This window comes from Arctopsyche grandis, chromosome 7 (assembly GCF_051622035.1).
Source record: "Arctopsyche grandis isolate Sample6627 chromosome 7, ASM5162203v2, whole genome shotgun sequence".
NCBI lineage: Eukaryota > Metazoa > Arthropoda > Insecta > Trichoptera > Hydropsychidae > Arctopsyche > Arctopsyche grandis.
This window is the reverse complement of record NC_135361.1, coordinates 3,556,820-3,575,042: the sequence shown is the minus strand read 5'-3', so window position 1 is coordinate 3,575,042 and position 18,223 is coordinate 3,556,820. Positions and strand designations below refer to the sequence as shown.

Genomic DNA, 18,223 nt, shown 5'->3' with positions numbered 1-18,223 from the left:
CATGTGTTTCGTTAAGCCGGGATACGGTCAACATACCTTCCCTGCCTTACAAAGGTTTAGTAAAAGATGTCATTGATTTTGATTTGATATAATATATCTTCAATACATGCAACATTCTAGTACAGATAATATTAATTATAGTTTACTTTTAGATGTTTCGTCTAATGCGCTAGTAAGTATGTCAACTACTTCTCTTGCACAGCCCCAAAATAGAGTCACCCCACTGCCACCGTGACCGTAATTGTGTATGATTAATTTTGATTTATTATTTCTCATACTACCACTCTCCAAGCGTACACTATCACGGCCGGGTCTCAATCCTACCCATTCAAATAATGTTTCAATATTCTACAAAATACAAAGTTTGCACAATAAATGAGTATATATATATGTACATATAAATAAAAGATAAAAATGAAAATTTAATGTCTCACTTTTAGTCCCGGAACTATGTGTTCACAACCTTGTCTAATGAATTTGCTATCTTCTTTGCAAATATTAGTATTGAAGTCATTTTCTTGATGAGTACCACCCAAAACTACAGTGTCAGTACTAAAATTAGAAAATATGTATAGTTGGATAAACATATGTACATATGTATAATAATATTAATATATATGTATACTTTGGTATGATATAATTTCCATCATCAGATTCATCAAGTAATACGTGATAAATCCACGGAGCCTTTACCTATGTAAACATTAATAAAACGACATGTAATATATGTATTTTCAATATTATAATGAATCCGGAGACGAAGTACTAGATATTTCATATAATACTAACTCTTGCAACTTGCCCTCTCACGGGAATAACCTTTGGATCAGGTACGATATATTTTGCCCCCAATCCCGAGCAATTTATTATTATATCATAGTCTTCGTCCGACAAATTATCAATTGATTTTATTTCTCGTTGAACAATTTTTCCTCCGAGCTTGTAGAATCTATCCATTAAATATTTCAAAAGATGCTTCGGTTCACAAGTAAACGTCACAAAAGAAAACGCTGATCTGCAAACATATTACACCCATATTACTTTCATGTAAGCATAAAAGTAAATATAGTTGATAAAGTAAAATCACTGGATGTCGTCCATTGAATAAATCGATTTCCAAACTTCAAGTTCAACTTCGTTTAATTCTTTGAAACCAAATACGACGTGTTTCCATGAAGGTAGTGGATTTTTAGTTTTGTCTACTCGTAGACAAGGTATGAGACACGATCCTGCAAGTCCTTCTCTCCATAAATATAGAAAAAAGTCATGCGTTTCACGACTCCATTGTCTGAAAAAGTTGATACTTATTTTTATATATATATACTACTAACAATTGAACGTGTAAATAAAAATGTAGATAAAAGCATTGCAATATATGTTTGTATGTACTTATAACTCACACAACTTTATCATCTGGAGTGCTGCCCAAGATAAACGGGCCCCAAAGTCCGGCTGATCCATCTCCGGTTGTATTTGGAGTGATATCTTTTGTAGCGATTGTCACCTGTACACAATGTTTTAGTTAAAAAAATATGTTTTCAACAAATATCTGTATGTATTGAATTATACTGTGAGATATGTACCTTGAAATCAGGAAATTTTTCCTTGATTCTTATGGCGGATCCTAATCCGGATACACCTGCACCGATTATCAAAACTTTTTTCATGATATTTAAATTGCCAGTGCAATTGACAAAATGAACGAGGCTACAGCTTGTTTGACTTTATTATCAGCAATAAAAGTAAATGGTTGTCAAATTTTATTTTCAAGCATAAAATTGAGTCAACACTGAAATTTGGATTCCAAAGTGAAAAATATTTAAATATTTTTCCTTCTATGCCTTTCTATGTTTGCAATTATCATTACATGTACTTTTGAAACCACTACAAGAACCTGGTTCTCTTACCCAATTACTAATACTATCGTATTAAAAATAAGTGGCAGTAAAAAGGCTATGGAGTACGATATTTGAAGTCATCGATGGAATATTTTCAAGGCTGGGCGATGACGATGACGATGTAATGTCGGAATAAGTAGGAAAGGTTTTCATCCAAACCCACAAAAACGTATGTGCAGCAGAATAGACTAGTGGATAGCATATAATGCTTTGAACAAAGTGGTCACGGGTTCAAATCCTACTGGTTTCTGCTGACCAGACCTTGAATTTGTGGCTCTAGGTCAATCGTTTCCTACCAGAGATTGCCAATATATCTGATTTTTATTGAAACGGTTCCAACATTTTGGCAACCTTACCCATTTTCTTGCAAATCTCGAGCTTTCCGTAATCTCCGATTTTGCTGAATTGTTTATAATGCTGCAAATTTACATATTTGTTAATTGATATGAATTTACTTTGTATAATATTATCTATGTACCAAATGTACAATGTTTCTGGCCAGGAAGGCGCATTGGGGCTAACTGTTAGGCCTTCCTGGTATAAATAAAAAAATTAATAAATAAAACTAGCATGCCTTGAGATGCTCTTCCTAACCAGTCCCCATTATCTCTTCTACTTTTTTTATACAATGAGATGCAGATTTCAAAATATTAAAAAATTCGTCTATAACTTCAGTATTTTGCATATACTTGAGTCAACATCCATTCAGTATAGTTTTAATAACATATTTAATTTAGAATAAGCCGTTTGTTATAATGAGAAAAGGGAAATCTTATTTATTTTTAATTTATACCAGAAAGCCTAACAGGTAACCCCAATGCGCCTTTCTGGCCATAAATATTGTACACTTGATACAAGTATTATTATACAAAGTAAATAAATATCAATTAACAACCACAGAGACATATATGGTCAAATTTGTAAATTAACTCGAAATTTGCGAGAAAATGGGTAAGGTTGCCAATTTGTTGGCACCGTTTCAATGAAAATAAGATAAATTTGCAAACTCTGATAGGAAACGATCGACCTAGAGTCACAAATCCAAGGTCTGGCCAACAGAAACCACTGGGATTTTAACCCATGACCACTTTGTTCAAAGCATCATATGCAAACCAATAGTCCATTCTGCTGGTTTTAATTTAAATTTTTAAAATTATTAATTTAATAAAAAGCATGAAATGTTGAGCAAATGCTGTATGTTTAAAGTCATAGTTGATTGATAAGAATTGAGTGATTGGTTTTTTATCATTGTTATGTAACATTATACATTTTTAATTCAATATATGATTCTGCTTAATGAGTCTTCTTTCTTTATCTTCGTGAAGAACAAAAGTAAGATTTGTTGTTTATATCGTTTATCAAATTGAAAAACAAGAAGATGATGATATAAAAACTTGGTCTCAGATCTGCATACTTTGTTTGTAGTTCAATATTTATATGAGCATAGCCAGCAATGGTTCGGTGATTACTGGTCACAAATTACTCGTCACAAAGTCACTAAAATCTCTATAACGGAACATCTGGCAGCCGAAAAGTCCATCATACTAACGATAACTATCATAGTAACGAGAACTTGATTGCCAAATATTGTGTATTCGCGATTTTTATGGCAAAAATTGTCTTTGTGACCACCCCAATGTGACGAATAGTCCAATTACCAGCCAGTAATATGTCTCGGTGATTGTTTATGTGAGGTCACCGGAATCGATCCCGTGCTAATCTTTAATGCTACTTGTCAGACTTGAATATGTGTAACTCCAAGTCGATCGTTTCCTATCAGAGTTCGCCAATTTATCTGACTTCATTGTTAAAACGGTTCCTCAATCAAATTGTCAATAACCATCCTACTCACGATGTCACCAATATCTGAATTTGATTTATGTACAACATGTAAAAATGTATGCACAAGTCTAAATCCGTAGATGTCTCTATGAATTAATTTATTAATTAATTTCGTGTTCTTCAGCATCTATAAATTCAGCGATTTATGTAATAAAAAATGCTGCAATGTTTGTAATTGGCTAGGAAGGCGCATTGGGGTTTTCCTATTAAGCCTTCCTATATATGTATATATATATAAATCAATGTCTATATAAATCTATTGATATTATATAAAGACATTGATTTATATAATATATATATATATATAAATCAATGTCTGTCTGTCTGCGTTCCTATACCATTCAAACGATTGCGATGAAACTTACATGAGTTATTGTGTGCATGCCCAAATAAAGAATTGCAGAGGAACGGTTTGAATAAAAAATAATGATTTATTATTATATTCAGTACAAGAGCTGATTACGGACTAACTTAAATCATAACAGTAATGAGTTTATATACTCTTCTTTAAAACAATTAAGTGTTGAAGACACGTTTCGTACATGTTTGGTTAGTCAGTGCTTTAGGTGTGCTATAAATCAATGGTGTTACTTAATAAATTAGGTGTGCCACAAATCAATGGTGTGTCTTATCCCTACTGGTTAGTCGTTTTAATTGCTAGCATTGATTACACATCATGTGACAATGAAGGAGTCATACATGATGGTGTCATACTAGTTACGAAGACGTTGATATCTTAATATATATAATGGTAGAGGGTTGTCCTCAGCCCTTAACTCCCTCCTGCGATGGTTTCTGTAAAAAAAAATCACCCAAAAACGAAAATTTGTTATTGTGGCAACCATTCTACCGATTGCGAAGAAGCCTACATGAGTTATTATATGCATGCCTGCGAGTTTCTGTAAAAAAATCGCCCAAAAACGGGAACGGGAATTGCATGCGTTATTATGGCATTGCAACGCATGCCAGGTTCAGCTATATATGGAAAAATATATGGTTTATAAGATATTTATTGATTTATAAAAAATAAACAATAAAATTGTTATCAAATTTGAAAATATACTACATATTATATAATACATTAAACAAGTAATATGTACAAATTTAAATAGTTCACAATTATTGCATGACTTCAAGCTATCAATCAGCTACGCCAGGTGAGATAAATCATCCAACTCGGGAGGAGGCGGTGCATTGCCTTGTCCGATGTAAATTGGCTTCGGCACCATCGACACAGGAGCCTTTAAAACAAAAACAAAACTAAAATCAGAAACAACAAACAAATTCAAATGCACTTAAAATGAACGTCAACTGATGTCATAAAACTTTTACAGTGTCTGTTTGGTTACTACATATGTACCGCTACGTGTATTTTACCTGACTAACCGATGTCGATTGTGTGTGGGACGAGGTTGGCATGCATACAACTACTAGTTTTTGACCTTGTCCAACATTTCCCACACCACCAACAGTTTTAACTACACTAGCCTGCAAACAAAACATGCATTGTGATATCTCGGTCATGAGGGAGCAGTCAGCTATTTCGAACTACGACACCGAGTAATACGACTGTTTAACGCCACAGAACCGGTGATCCAACAGTTAGCGTGGAAGATTTTACCACAGTGCTACGACAGTTTGCCTCAAATCGACACATGTACCATATGAGCCAATTTCTGAGGAACACTTTCGATGGATACAAATTGGCACACTCTGATAGGAATCGATCGACTTGGGTGTCACAATTATTTCAAGGGTGCTACTTTAGTATGCATCTACCTTAGAATCACAGTTTTTTTTTTATTTGTATCGTAGCAACTACCTTTTTACTATAATTTTTCTTTTTTCCTGCCGCCCCATAATGTTGTCGAAGCATTTCTATCAAAGTATCGTCAGCAGCGAAGAAAATAGCGACCCTAACAACCTAATCTTAAATGAATAGGGTCAACCCTAACTTAACCTAACCTAACCTGACCCTTAAATAAATAGGTGTTGGCTGCTAAGATATGTTTTATTTCATCAAACTTTTCACAAAAAAAAAACATCTTAGTAACCTATATATTTATTTAAGGATCAGGTTAGGTTAGGTTAAGTTAGGGCTGGCCCTATTCATTTAAGATTAGGTTGTTAGGGTCGGTATTATTCAGTCTCACTGTCACACGCGAGAACTGAGACAGTGAGACTGCATATTAAAGTAAAAACGTGAAGGTAGATCGCATACTAAAGTAGATATGTGAAGGTAGACCGGTAGACGAAAACGTGATACAAATATATATCAGCAGACTGACACAGTTCGCGCAGTTGTGAATCATATATGTATTAGCGGCCAGTAAGCGTTGTTCACCCAACATGCTACAAATATGAGTCAGCGGCCGTCATAGTGTTAAATTAAATTATTGTCATATTCGAATTCGGCGGGTCAAACTTAGTAAAGATTGACCAGTCTCCGCTCCGGTAAGTAAAAAGCTTTGTTGATCAATATCACAAACTCTTCAGCATCTGAAATGTATGTCATTGATCCACTTAAATTGCGAAAACTTTCACTCCTGGTCTGTAAAACGAACCTGTGGTATCTATAAATCAAATTATAAGTTAAAAATGAAGACTTTCAATGACAAATTAAGAAACGCTAACCGTTGAATCACCGTTTAAAATATAACAGAATATCGAATTTCCACTTACAGTCGGTTGTTGTTGCTGTTGCTGAACAGCAGCAGGTGGTTTTTGAGTGAGTATGACATACTTCTGCGCCGGAGATTGGACAGCGCTGGCGGCGACCGAAGCGAGCGCTCTGCCGATCGGCGGAGTCGAAGGGTTCACGACAACCGTCCTACCCGAAGTTACAGCTGAAAGCACACAATTGAATGAAATAAAGATCGATTCCGTGTCGACGAACGCTAGTTAGTCGCTTAAGGAATAAAACCTGCAGGGAATGAAGTCTGTCGCTGAAACGTCGGCGTCGGAGGAGGTGGTACAATGTTTGGCGTCGAAGCCACCACTGTTACGGAGAGAGGAGTCGCTGAAGGTGTCGTCGGAGTGGTGCCTCCACTCGTCGTGCTCGGCGTAGTGGATGGTGTCATTCGATTCTTAGATACAATATTGTACAAGGTCGTCCCCAAATAGCCAAAGTCTCGTCTGTAATTAAAATAAATATATATATATATATATATATATATATATATATATATATATATATATATATATATATATATATATGTATGTATCAGTAGGCAATTTTGGTACCGGCCAAAGAAACGAAAGAGGCGATCGCCTCATCGAATTCGCAGAACTCAACAGGCTCTTTATCACTAATTCATTTTTCAGGAAAAACTCAAACAATAAGTGGACTTGGGAGAGTCCTAAAGGAGACAGAAACGAAATCGATTTCATCCTAACAAATGCCCTGCACTCCGTTAAAGACGTTAGTGTTTTAAGTAAAGTAGATATAGGCAGCGATCACAGATTAGTCCGTGCCAAGATGGCCATTAATATAAATTGCGAACGTAGGAAATTAATAAAAGGATGCAGTAACTCTCCAGATTTCGCTCAACTAAGATCTAGGAAAAAGGAATTCGAACTTGAACTTGGAAATCGATACGGGAAATTAAATCCAGAAGCAAACATCGAGGAATTGAACACTGTAATTAGTTCGGTTCTAACCTCAACAGGTAAGAAATTAGGTGGTTTCAGGAAACAAATTAAGCTAAGCAAAATTTCAGAGGAAACAAAAAACCTAATTAAGCATAAAAGGAAGTTAGACAGAGATAATAATAAGCAAGAATACAATCTAGTAAATAAGGAAATTAAAAAGAGAATAGCCAGGGATGTCAGAGATTTTAACAGCAAGCTAATAGACAATACCATTAAGAATAACCGTAGCCTAAAAAAATGCAAACAAGATCTTTTCTTAGGCAAAAACCAAATGATCGCAATCAGATCAGAGAGCGGAGTAATAATTAGGAATAGAGAAGAGATCATAGACAGAGTTTATACGTTCTATGCAAAACTTTATGAGATTAACAACGGTCAATTTCCCGCCCCGGAATCGACACACGGCCAAAGGGTTCCTGCAGTATTGCCTAGCGAAGTAGAGGCCGCGCTAAAAACTGCAAAGAACGGTAAAACCCCAGGGGAAGATAATATTCCCATTGACTTACTAAAATGTGGCGGCTCCCCCCTAAATAATATCTTAGCTAGGCTTTTCAGCAAATGCATCCAGAATCAAGCTATACCAGAAGGATGGAATAACGCAACTATCATTTTAATACACAAAAAAGGTGATAGAAGCGATATCAAGAACTACCGACCCATTAGTTTACTTTCAGCTGTCTACAAGCTCTTCACAAAGGTTATTACAGAAAGGCTGAAGAATGTCCTCGACGAGAACCAACCTATAGAACAGGCAGGGTTTAGGGCAAATTTCAGCACAATGGACCACCTCCAAGTAGTTGGCGAAATAATCGAGCGCGCCAACGAATATCAACGGCCATTATGCCTAGGTTTCGTCGACTATGAGAAAGCCTTCGATACAGTTAGCCATAATGCAGTACTTAACGCTCTACAAACACAGGGAGTGCCAGAACCCTATGTGGGGCTGTTAGCTGCAATATATAAGAATGCCACAGCTTCGGTTAAAATTTTTTCAGGTACAGATAGATTTAGCATAGGAAAAGGAGTAAGACAAGGAGATACAATCTTGCCCAAGTTATTCAATGCGGTGCTTGAGGGAGTTTTCAGGAACTTGGATTGGGACACAGCCGGAGTAAGCATCAACGGTCGCTTCTTGAGTCACCTTCGGTTCGCAGACGATATAGTTTTAATAGCTCGTGATTCAGCTGACCTACTTAACAGACTAGCACAGCTGGACAGGGAAAGTAGAAAAGTAGGATTAAAAATTAACGTAGATAAGACCAAACTAATGTTCAATAGTTATTGCATGCCTGATAGCATCCCATTAGATGAGAAACCAGTAGAAGTAGTAAATAATTATTTATATTTAGGTCAAATAATTGACATGAGTGGTAGTAAAGACGAAGAGATAAAGAGACGTATGAAATTAGGATGGAGTGCATTTGGACGCATGAATGCTGTTTTTAAATCAAGAATGCCACTCTGCCTGAAGAAAAAGATCTTTGATCAATGCGTTTTGCCAGTGATGACGTATGGATGTGAAACTTGGACACTGAACGCCAAGATGCTACATAAAATTCAATGCACTCAAAGAAGCATGCTTGCATTCAGAAGAACGCTGTATGCTTGGCATAACGAGGAAAGACAGAATGCGGAACACGTGGGTGAGAAGTATGACAAGAGTAGTGGACATAGTGGATAGAGTGAAGAGATTGAAACGGCAATGGGCGGGTCACGTAGCTAGGAGGATGGATGAAAGGTGGACAAAAGAAGTGCTTGAATGGTACCCGAGAGAATGCAAAAGGGTAAAAGGAAGACCACAAGGAAGATGGGTGAACGAAATCAGGAAAATGTGCGGAGTGAGATGGATGAATGTTGCGCAAAACAGAGACGAGTGGAAGCGTGTTGGAGAGGCCTTCATCCAGCAGTGGATGGCGAATGGCTGTAAGTGATGATGATGATGATATATGTATGTATGTAGTTCTGATAATCCTAATGAGAAATTCTAATTTTGATTCTTATTGATAAACACACCAACGATACATATAAATACACGGCAGTTACATGAATGGCCTCTAGGTGTCGCGAAAAGTTTTAGTAAAGTGACGGTACGCAATCAGGGATTGACGTTACATCGAACGATACCGATAGTTGAATATGAATCTCCATTCTTCGTCTAGCTTTTGTATCATAAATACGGTCATCAACCACAGTATTTTAAATCAAATTAAAATCATTTACCGCTCGAATTAGTATGTTTAGATGAAAAAATAAAAATATATATGTGGTAGAGAATCCTGACAAATGACGCCGTTCAGGACCACGGTTGAGGTGAAGATCAAACACGTGCGTTTTCAGTCACGTTGTTTATTAAGACGATACGTGCGGAGGTTTAGAGACCAAACGCGTGGAGCACAGGTCCAACTGCGACTAACCGTTACATCCCTGCCCCTTTTCATCCCCTACTCACAATCAGTCGTAACATACCCTTTCTCAGCCATAGCCCATACATCAGCCTTTCGTTCAATTCCAACCCTACATATATGTATTTTATTAAATAATAAATTAATTAATAGTGTAATTAAATATATTAAAGCCTTGGGTCGCCTTTATATCATTTCATACTTTTATCATTTTTTTAATATATTGTCTTAACACACGTAGTACTACGTTTATTCTAATAGTATATGGAGAAACATTGATGTCACTACTTCGATTTTTTTTTATATGAGTTTGAATGTTGAGCGATTTTTATTATCTATTGTATTGATTCGCGCAGCTTTGTGTTTTTGCCCGCTTCCGCTAGTCGCCGCAAAAAAAAATTCGCCCCGCTTAAGGTGTGTTAAGATTTTTATATACAAAACATAGAAGAGCCTTGTTTTTAAAAAATCTTTTTACTAAATACCTTTTAAATATATTTAATTTAACATTTATATTTATTTAATATGAAAAAAAAAATGGTAAAACCTACCTACCTACAATATAAAACACCAATAGAATAATTAATTAAATAAATTTTCAATAGATGGTGGTAAATGTTCAGAGACTTAGCACCGTATATTTGCCTTTGAGGAAACATTGGTAGCAAATTGTATCTATAGAAGTTTTTTATTTTGTTATTATATTCATATTATATATAATGTAACGTATGCTAAAAAGGAGCCCCCGTTATAATTGGTTTCGAGGATTATCTCCAGGCTTAAGTGCAAGTCGGCTAACCCGAATGCACTTAGCGGTCGCATTCCCGTGGAGTTCTTAGAACTGACAACGCCAAAGCGTGGGACTGCATATCCGAGTACGTGACTAAACAATGGGGAAGCAACCGGACGTCGAAGATGCCCTGAGCGACCTGTCCCTTTATAAGGAGTTACTAAGACCATATCAAGACATTCTGGACGGAGCACTAGCAGTGCGTGTATCTCCTTAATCACCAATAAATACTGTGAAACGACTTTGGCCTTTCACTTGGATCCTCCACCCACCCCTACGCAACAACATGACACGCTTTGTTGGCAATGGTTGTGACGCACATATGTATGCCGAATCGAAACGACTATTATATAGCGATATAATATATATGATATTTATACTACATTAGTTACCTATAATCGTCAATTTGGTCAGGCGGATTTCGTACGGTTTTAATCACAGGTGGTAGGACTTTCACCAACAGATGTTTAATATGACCCGCCGCCAACTTGTCAGCGTTGACAGGCGCGTCTATGTTCGATTCGATTCTGTCGCCGATCCATTTCACCCGTGGAATTATAAACACCTAAAATCAAAACACATTATAACAACAACACACTGTACGGAAGTTGGAAAGTAAAACGGGGTGATTATTGAATCCGCACCTTGATGACTTCAGCGCCGAGTTCGGAAAGACCTTGTATAGCACCGTAGAGCGATGCCAGTGGCGTTCTTTCATTTTGCTGGGACAGTTTTTCAGCACTAGACAGTTCCTTTCCTCCCATCACCTCTCCGATTGGTGGCGGCGGATTCAAAGCCTTGCTGAACAATCTGTCGACATATATTAAAATCACGAGTCAGTGAATCGTCTCAACGGATATAAAGATTACCTTAAGCTTCGGTTTGCACCTTGTAACTCTAGTTTGAACATTGTTCGTCGACGTGTTGAAGTTTTTGCAAATTTGAGCCATGAGTCTGGATGCAAAGTCTCTCAAAGCCCAATGGTTATCCATTTCAGGTCGCATGCAAAGTTGTCGAGAAACAATACACGTCGAAACTGACGGGATCAATTCATGCAGCTAAAATGCATTCACACTATAAATATAATATATGTAAAAGTAGTAAATATATAAATGTTAAATAAAAGCATACATATTTTTCTAGGTACAGTGATTGATTGTCTAATAGCGCTTTCACCATTCTCATAAGATATATGAGTAGAGCGAGATTGTTTTGCACAACGTTTACTTTAACGCCTTCCGAAATGAAAGTGCACATTCTCGGAAGCATCTCGTGAAGACCGGGATCGCACGCCAAGGATTGGAGTGCTTCCTGCAAAGAGACATAAGACGTATATAGTATTTGCTTCGGGTGCAGATTATTCAATCAAATGGAAACAATTTTACAGCTCTTTTGGCTTCGTCAGATCCGACACAAGCTTCGGTTATTTCCTTGTAGTATAGTTGCTGTTCTACGCTCAATTCGTGAGTTGCCAACTGTTTTACGTGGACTGTTTCCACGTTCTTCAATTTGTGCATTTTACCACTTCCAGGTTTACCTGTGAGAAATTCAAGTTGTATAAATTTTTAAATGCTTTTTATTATTACTAAATTATGTTCAAAATACATTTTATATATATTTTAATAGCTACTAACCTACTGATCATATTCTATTTTACAATTTTAATTTAATTTTGTTAGTAACCGTAGTATTATATTATTCTAATGTTAATGTACAGAGCATAATAGGAAAAAGAGCTCAAAAACCTATTTACAATCCTTATAAATGTTCATAATACATCTAATACATAATATTAATTAAAGACTCTCTAAATTTGATGATCTAAAGCAGATCGTGTTTAGGTAATCTGTGTTTACACCTGAAGGGTATAGACATTTAGTTTTAATCACCGAGACTCTTCACAAGTGTGTTAGTATGGTTATTAGTGATTCTGTCATATAATCTACTGGTTAGTTTGTTAGTAATGTCTATAACTAACCGAATATTATTTATGGCATGCAGTTTTTTCAAGTTAGTATATATGGTTGTGTTATAAATTAGTTTTAGCGATCTATTTTGTATTATTTGGAGCTTGGAAAGGTTAGTATTCGAGGCGTTATTCCATACAGGTGAAGCATAGGTTAATAATGGTAATATGAGCGCGTGATATAATTGAATATTTAATATACCGGCGGCGTCCTTGTCATTAGTCTTTGTGAGTTTAGTGAGTGGATCGACGGATTCGAGTTTTTGCAAGTCTTTGTTGTTTGGAGGTGGATTTTCAGGCACTGTCGGCTGCACGCCGTCGACGCAAAGCCAATGAGCTCGTAACGACACGTCCAATGGAATTTTCGGTGCTGCACTCGATAATATTTCGTTCAGATCCAGCTCTTTCTCTTCCATGAAGTGCAGCTCTCGGCCACCGCCCGAAGCGAAACGGAAGGGCGTGAAATCTTTTTGAACGAATCCATACTGCGGCTGAAATACAAGGAAGAGAAAAAAAATCATATCTTTGAACAGAGTGTGGTCACAGATTCAAATCCCACTGGTTTCTGTTGGCCAGGCCTTGGATTTGCGACTACAGGTCGATCGTTTCCTATCAGAGTTTGCCAATTTATCTGATTTTCATTAAAACGGTTCCAACGAATCGGCAACCTTACCCATTTTCTCTCAAAATCTCGAATTTCGCTGAATTGTTTAAAATGCTGCAAATTTTCAAATTTGACCATAGATGTCGTTGTGGATATCAATTGATATGTATTTATGTAATTGTATAATACTGTTACGTATGCCAAAAAGAGCCGCCGAGTAGTTGCAATCGGATTAGCCCGAGTAGCATCCCAGAGACTGTGTGATCGTTATAATTGGTTTCGAGGATTATCGGCAAACTGAGTGCATGTAGGCTAAACAATGGCGACCGAGTTGGCCGTTATTGGTCCCTTCTCAGAATTGACCGATACCTTGGTACCGTGGGACCGAATGTCGTGAGAATACATATCCGAGTATGTGACCATAACAATAGGTAAACAAATCAGACGTTGAAGATGTCCTGAGAGACCTGCCAATTATAAGGCGGTACTTAGGCGATATCAAGACATTCTGGACTGAGCACTGCCAGTGTGTGTATCTCCTTAATCATCAATAAATGCTGTGAAACGACTAAGGCCTTTTACTTGGATCCTCCACCCACCCCTACGCAACAATACTAATAATATTTGTATCAAATGTACAATTTTTATGGCCAGGATGGCGCATTGGGGGTTACATATTAGGCCTTCCTGGTATAAATAAAAAATAAAATAAAATTATATATAAATATTTAAAATTGAGAAGAAACTAATGGAAGTACATATCTTATACGGATTGTTTTAAGTGGCCACTTTATACCAACTCTTTGGTTTGTTATGCTTCTTAATCATTCTAATCATAATCGCAACCTAATCTAAACAGTTTAAATTACGATTTAATTAAATAGTGAACACCACAATTTCAACATTTCTCATACAATTTTAGATATTTCGATGGTTGAAATGAAATTTATTTTATTACACAGATACATACATATATCCATTAAACCTGAGTGTGCGCGGACAAATGATTGAACAGGTCGAACAATACAAATACCTAGGAGCAATGATCAATACAGACATCAGTTCCGAAATGGAGATAAGAAGAAGGATCGAAATAGCAAGAAAAGCCTTCGGCAGCATGGAAAATGTTTTGTGTTGTCGAAGGTTGTCTATGAAATTGCGCTTATTATGAGTCCTGCACTCCTATGTTTGGTCGGTGTTGCTGTACGGATGCGAAACGTGTAAGTGGCATCCATGAACAGGATAGAGTCCTTTGAAATGTGGTGTTACCGGAGGATACTAAATATCTCGTGGATCTTTCTTTCTACTAACAATCATAGAAGGGAAAATAGAAGGCAAACGGTGGCTCGGGAGAAAGAAGCTCTCTTGGCTCCGGAACTGATCAGGTCATGGATGGGACTCGGTCTCGAAAAGTCTGCCCATGGTAGTCGCCTACGTCCGAATACGGATTCGGCATTAGAAGAAGATATGTACATGTATACCAGGAAGGCCTGATTTGAAGAACCGTTTCAACGATGAAAATCAGATAAATTGACAAACTCTGATTAGAAACGATCGACTTGGAGTCACAAATAACCAAGTCTATTAGCACGGGATCGAACCCAGTAATCTCTCGGTGCTATATAACATATACGACACAACCGAGCCATACTGCTGAATATAATAAAATAGACGTTTACTTTGGGTCCGATTCGATACGATAGGCAAGCGTATATATATTTATTTTATTTACTGAAAAATCAACAGACAACAAGATGTAGAAATGCATAAAAATAATGAGTAAATATATAATAAATATAACACATCCGAGTCCAATTACAGATTTTTACAAAGATAAACAAATGAAAAGGAAAAGAATAAAAGCTATAACATTACTAAAGAGCATATTGCATAACTGAACTAAAGTGTTAAAATATTTGAAAAAGGTCATAAAATAGAATAGACGAAGACGTAGATCAATCGGTCAAGATTCTCTTGATGTTAGTACGGAATTGATGTAAGGAAATACCGAACAGATCAACCTCATTCAGCTCCCCGTTAAACATACGATAAACACGCTGCAGGTAAGAATATTTTTGGGAATTGGTAGTGAAAAGAGTGCAACGCGTCTAGAATACATAACTGGGATCCTGAAATCAACCTTACTCACTAAATCAGAGCAACCGAGGAAACCATTTATGAGATTAAAGAAGAATGTGGCATCAGTAAGTTGTCGCCTGACAGAAAGATTTTTAACCGTTTGCCCGCAGCCATCTTCTATGGAAGCTTTGCGCGGCAAGTCAGTAGCGCGGCTGTCTTCCAAAGAATTTCTGAACTTTGCACGCGATTTTGAGCCTTATATGCGCCTATTTCAACTGTTTTAAGGTTCAAAATTGGTTGAATATATTACTGAGAGTTGAATGCCATCTATTCAATTTGCTTAAAATGAATATATACCAGTCAAAATTAGTTTTTTGTGGAACCATAATGAAACCTCGTTTGTGACGTCACGTCTGTTGAACAATGGCGACGATACGTCTCAATTGTATGAAGAGTGATTATTATTTGACAATTAAGCCAAAACTATGAGATATATTATGCATTTTATTGTTTAAAATAATACTTTATGTGTCATTTAACATATTGGGTTACTTGAGCAAATATTAAAATCTGTATTTAAGGTCGAAAACTCGATTGCCAAATTCCAGAAAAAGATGCCGTGTACAGGGCTTGTTCGCTATATTTATTGCCGCGGGCAAAGGGTTAATATAACGGGAGCAGTAATATGGGTGTAGGTAGGCAAAAGGTAGCGTAAGGATTTAATAACTTTAAGTTTAAGACTTTTTCAATACAATTAACACATAGGATACCACGGGCTATTGCTAAAGAAACAGGCGTGCGGCGGGGAGAATTTGCGCTAATCTTTGCATAAAACTGTAACTGTTTAAAATGTCATATCTCTTTTACCAGTAAACGTATAAAAGTGAAATTTGAAATGCAGTTTCGTATGGACTAACTTAAAATTTCGTAATTGTAAAATCAGTAAAAGTCAAACTGTGAGTCGCGTACTAATAAAATAAATAATTAAAATGTGTATAAATATGGCAAATATACATATTTTATAAATAAACAAAAAAATTCTAGCAGCAGTGAACCTTTGTGTAAAAAAACAACAAATGTCGTTATTTGAAACCTATAAATACAATGCAGTCAGATGCAATTCCATATGCGCTTTGAAATTACCGACATGGAACAAGGTTAATCCTCTTTCTTCAAAATTGTGTCATAAATAACAATATCAGTGAGAGAATTTTAGGACATCGGCAAAATCTAAGAGGAACATAAAACAGATGTGAGAAAAAAAAAGGTCCCCCCAAAATGTGTTTATTACCTAGTGCAGTGGTTAGTAACCAGGAGTCAAGTGTAGGCAATAAATTACCGAAGAAATATAAAAGGGCACATAGTAAACAATGGTGATATTTTCTTCAGAACATGAATATAAAAAAAATCAAACATATTTATTCAACTAAAAACACAAAAAAAGCATTCACCCAGCAAACTGCACCCCTTATGTGGATATTCACATTTGATTGATTGGTAGATATTTACACAATATTTATTTAAAAGTTTCCTTTATATTATAATATATTATCGATAAACTCACTTTATGGTTTTTGATAGTATTACATATTTTTATTATTTACACACACACACACACGTTATTTAAACACAATATGAAATTCGTACACTAATGAAATTTTCGCTGGTTTCGAACCTCCGAGAAGGTCGATGACGATCTGTTCTATTATTTTTACAAACCTCTTATATGCTTTAGTTAAATAAAATAAAATTTGAGACATCTTCGGCATAACCAAAGAAATATTTTGTAAATTTAAAGAAATATTTGGTACATTTGCTATAGTCCAGTTTCTAACCTTCTGGATTTTTCAATATCGACTTTTTTTAAATTATTTTAGTTAAATATCACCAACGACATCTTTTACTAAGCCCCGATATGATATGAATAAATTACAAGAAATACAAGGTTCAACGTGTTTTTTCTTTATATGAAGTAGGAGTGACGCAACGCACAAATTTGTGCACACGGTAGCCAAAGGAAGTTTTTCAAACGCACAAGTTTGTGCGCACGGTATCCTGTGTGTTAATATAGGATAGATAAAAAGGTGACCAGATAATTGGGCAAATTCAAAGTGAGACCTTACAAAGGAAAAATAAAGTAATATAAGTACATAAGAATCATTAAAGGGGTAAATTATATGTATATATGTGGATGTGGATGTGGATGTGGATGTGGATAGTGACCTCGATGTTGCGGAGTCGGAGAGCGTGGTTGATGTCGTCGGGCAGACAGCGCTGGCGGCGGGCGTGGTGCATGAAGTGGAGTGCGTCCTGCAGCACCGCGCGCACTTTGAAAGACACGTCCTCGGCCAGCTCGCGAGCCGCTTCGTCGCCGAGGGCCGGCGCGCCACTGCCCTCCCCCATCACTTTGATGCTCTCGGCGGAGAGGCACGACATGCCCGACGAGCTCGACACGCCGCTGCCGCCGCCCCCCTCGCCGATCGACCCCATCCCCTCTCTCTACTTTTCACACTTCTACGTGACAGCCAGCCAGCCCCACACCACACCAACGCTCGACGCTCAAACACTGACACTTTTGGCCCTAGCACTCACCACACTTCGTCACAGACGAAACAATATCATTGTTGGCTATGTCACTCTGTCACTCTGTCTTTGCCATTTTTAAGTTTTATACTAAAATATACGAATCCTATACCATTACTAGTGTAGAACGTCGTGTAATATGGATGCTCTCCCAAATACTCACACCACACTTATTATTGTATTATTTTAAATCTCAACATTATTCTACTAATGAAAATTGTCAACCCTGCACGGCTCCGTTTCAAATATGTCATTTTATTACATTTCTATTCATATCTACGTACACGTCGCGGTCACGTCACGGTCACAGCACTTTGGCCGAGTGCAAGGCAAAATCGGCTTACTTATACATTACATTTAGTGAGCGTAAATTGTCGGAAATTACTCTAACCCATTTATCTGGTAGTCTGC

At 36.7% G+C, this 18,223-nt stretch overlaps 2 protein-coding genes across 3 annotated transcripts; both read right to left on the bottom strand.

The window, feature by feature from the left end:
* Positions 1 to 73: 73 nt before the first annotated feature.
* On the bottom strand, positions 74 to 1,755 carry Daao2 (D-amino acid oxidase 2). The gene is made up of 7 exons (XM_077435366.1): positions 1,584 to 1,755; positions 1,401 to 1,504; positions 1,088 to 1,288; positions 790 to 1,015; positions 626 to 693; positions 435 to 552; positions 74 to 348 (listed from the first exon to the last, which is right to left on the bottom strand). The coding sequence occupies exons 1-7, from the start codon at positions 1,665 to 1,667 to the stop codon at positions 136 to 138; spliced, it is 1,014 nt and encodes a 337-aa protein (XP_077291492.1). The 5' UTR covers positions 1,668 to 1,755; the 3' UTR covers positions 74 to 135.
* Positions 1,756 to 4,145: 2,390 nt separating this feature from the next.
* Positions 4,146 to 17,831, bottom strand: LOC143914940 (transcription initiation factor TFIID subunit 6-like). Of its 2 annotated transcripts, XM_077435356.1 has the most exons (11): positions 17,453 to 17,831; positions 12,749 to 13,037; positions 11,966 to 12,117; positions 11,712 to 11,891; positions 11,469 to 11,638; positions 11,225 to 11,390; positions 10,973 to 11,145; positions 6,664 to 6,875; positions 6,423 to 6,586; positions 5,118 to 5,228; positions 4,146 to 4,981 (listed from the first exon to the last, which is right to left on the bottom strand). In XM_077435356.1, exons 1-11 carry the CDS (start codon positions 17,717 to 17,719, stop codon positions 4,889 to 4,891), a joined length of 1,977 nt encoding a protein of 658 aa, XP_077291482.1. In that variant the 5' UTR covers positions 17,720 to 17,831; the 3' UTR covers positions 4,146 to 4,888. The 2 variants fall into 2 exon arrangements, with proteins under 2 accessions (XP_077291482.1, XP_077291483.1); XM_077435357.1 differs by lacking the exon at positions 5,118 to 5,228 and having other exon boundaries at positions 4,147 to 4,981; positions 17,453 to 17,829.
* Positions 17,832 to 18,223: the final 392 nt, after the last annotated feature.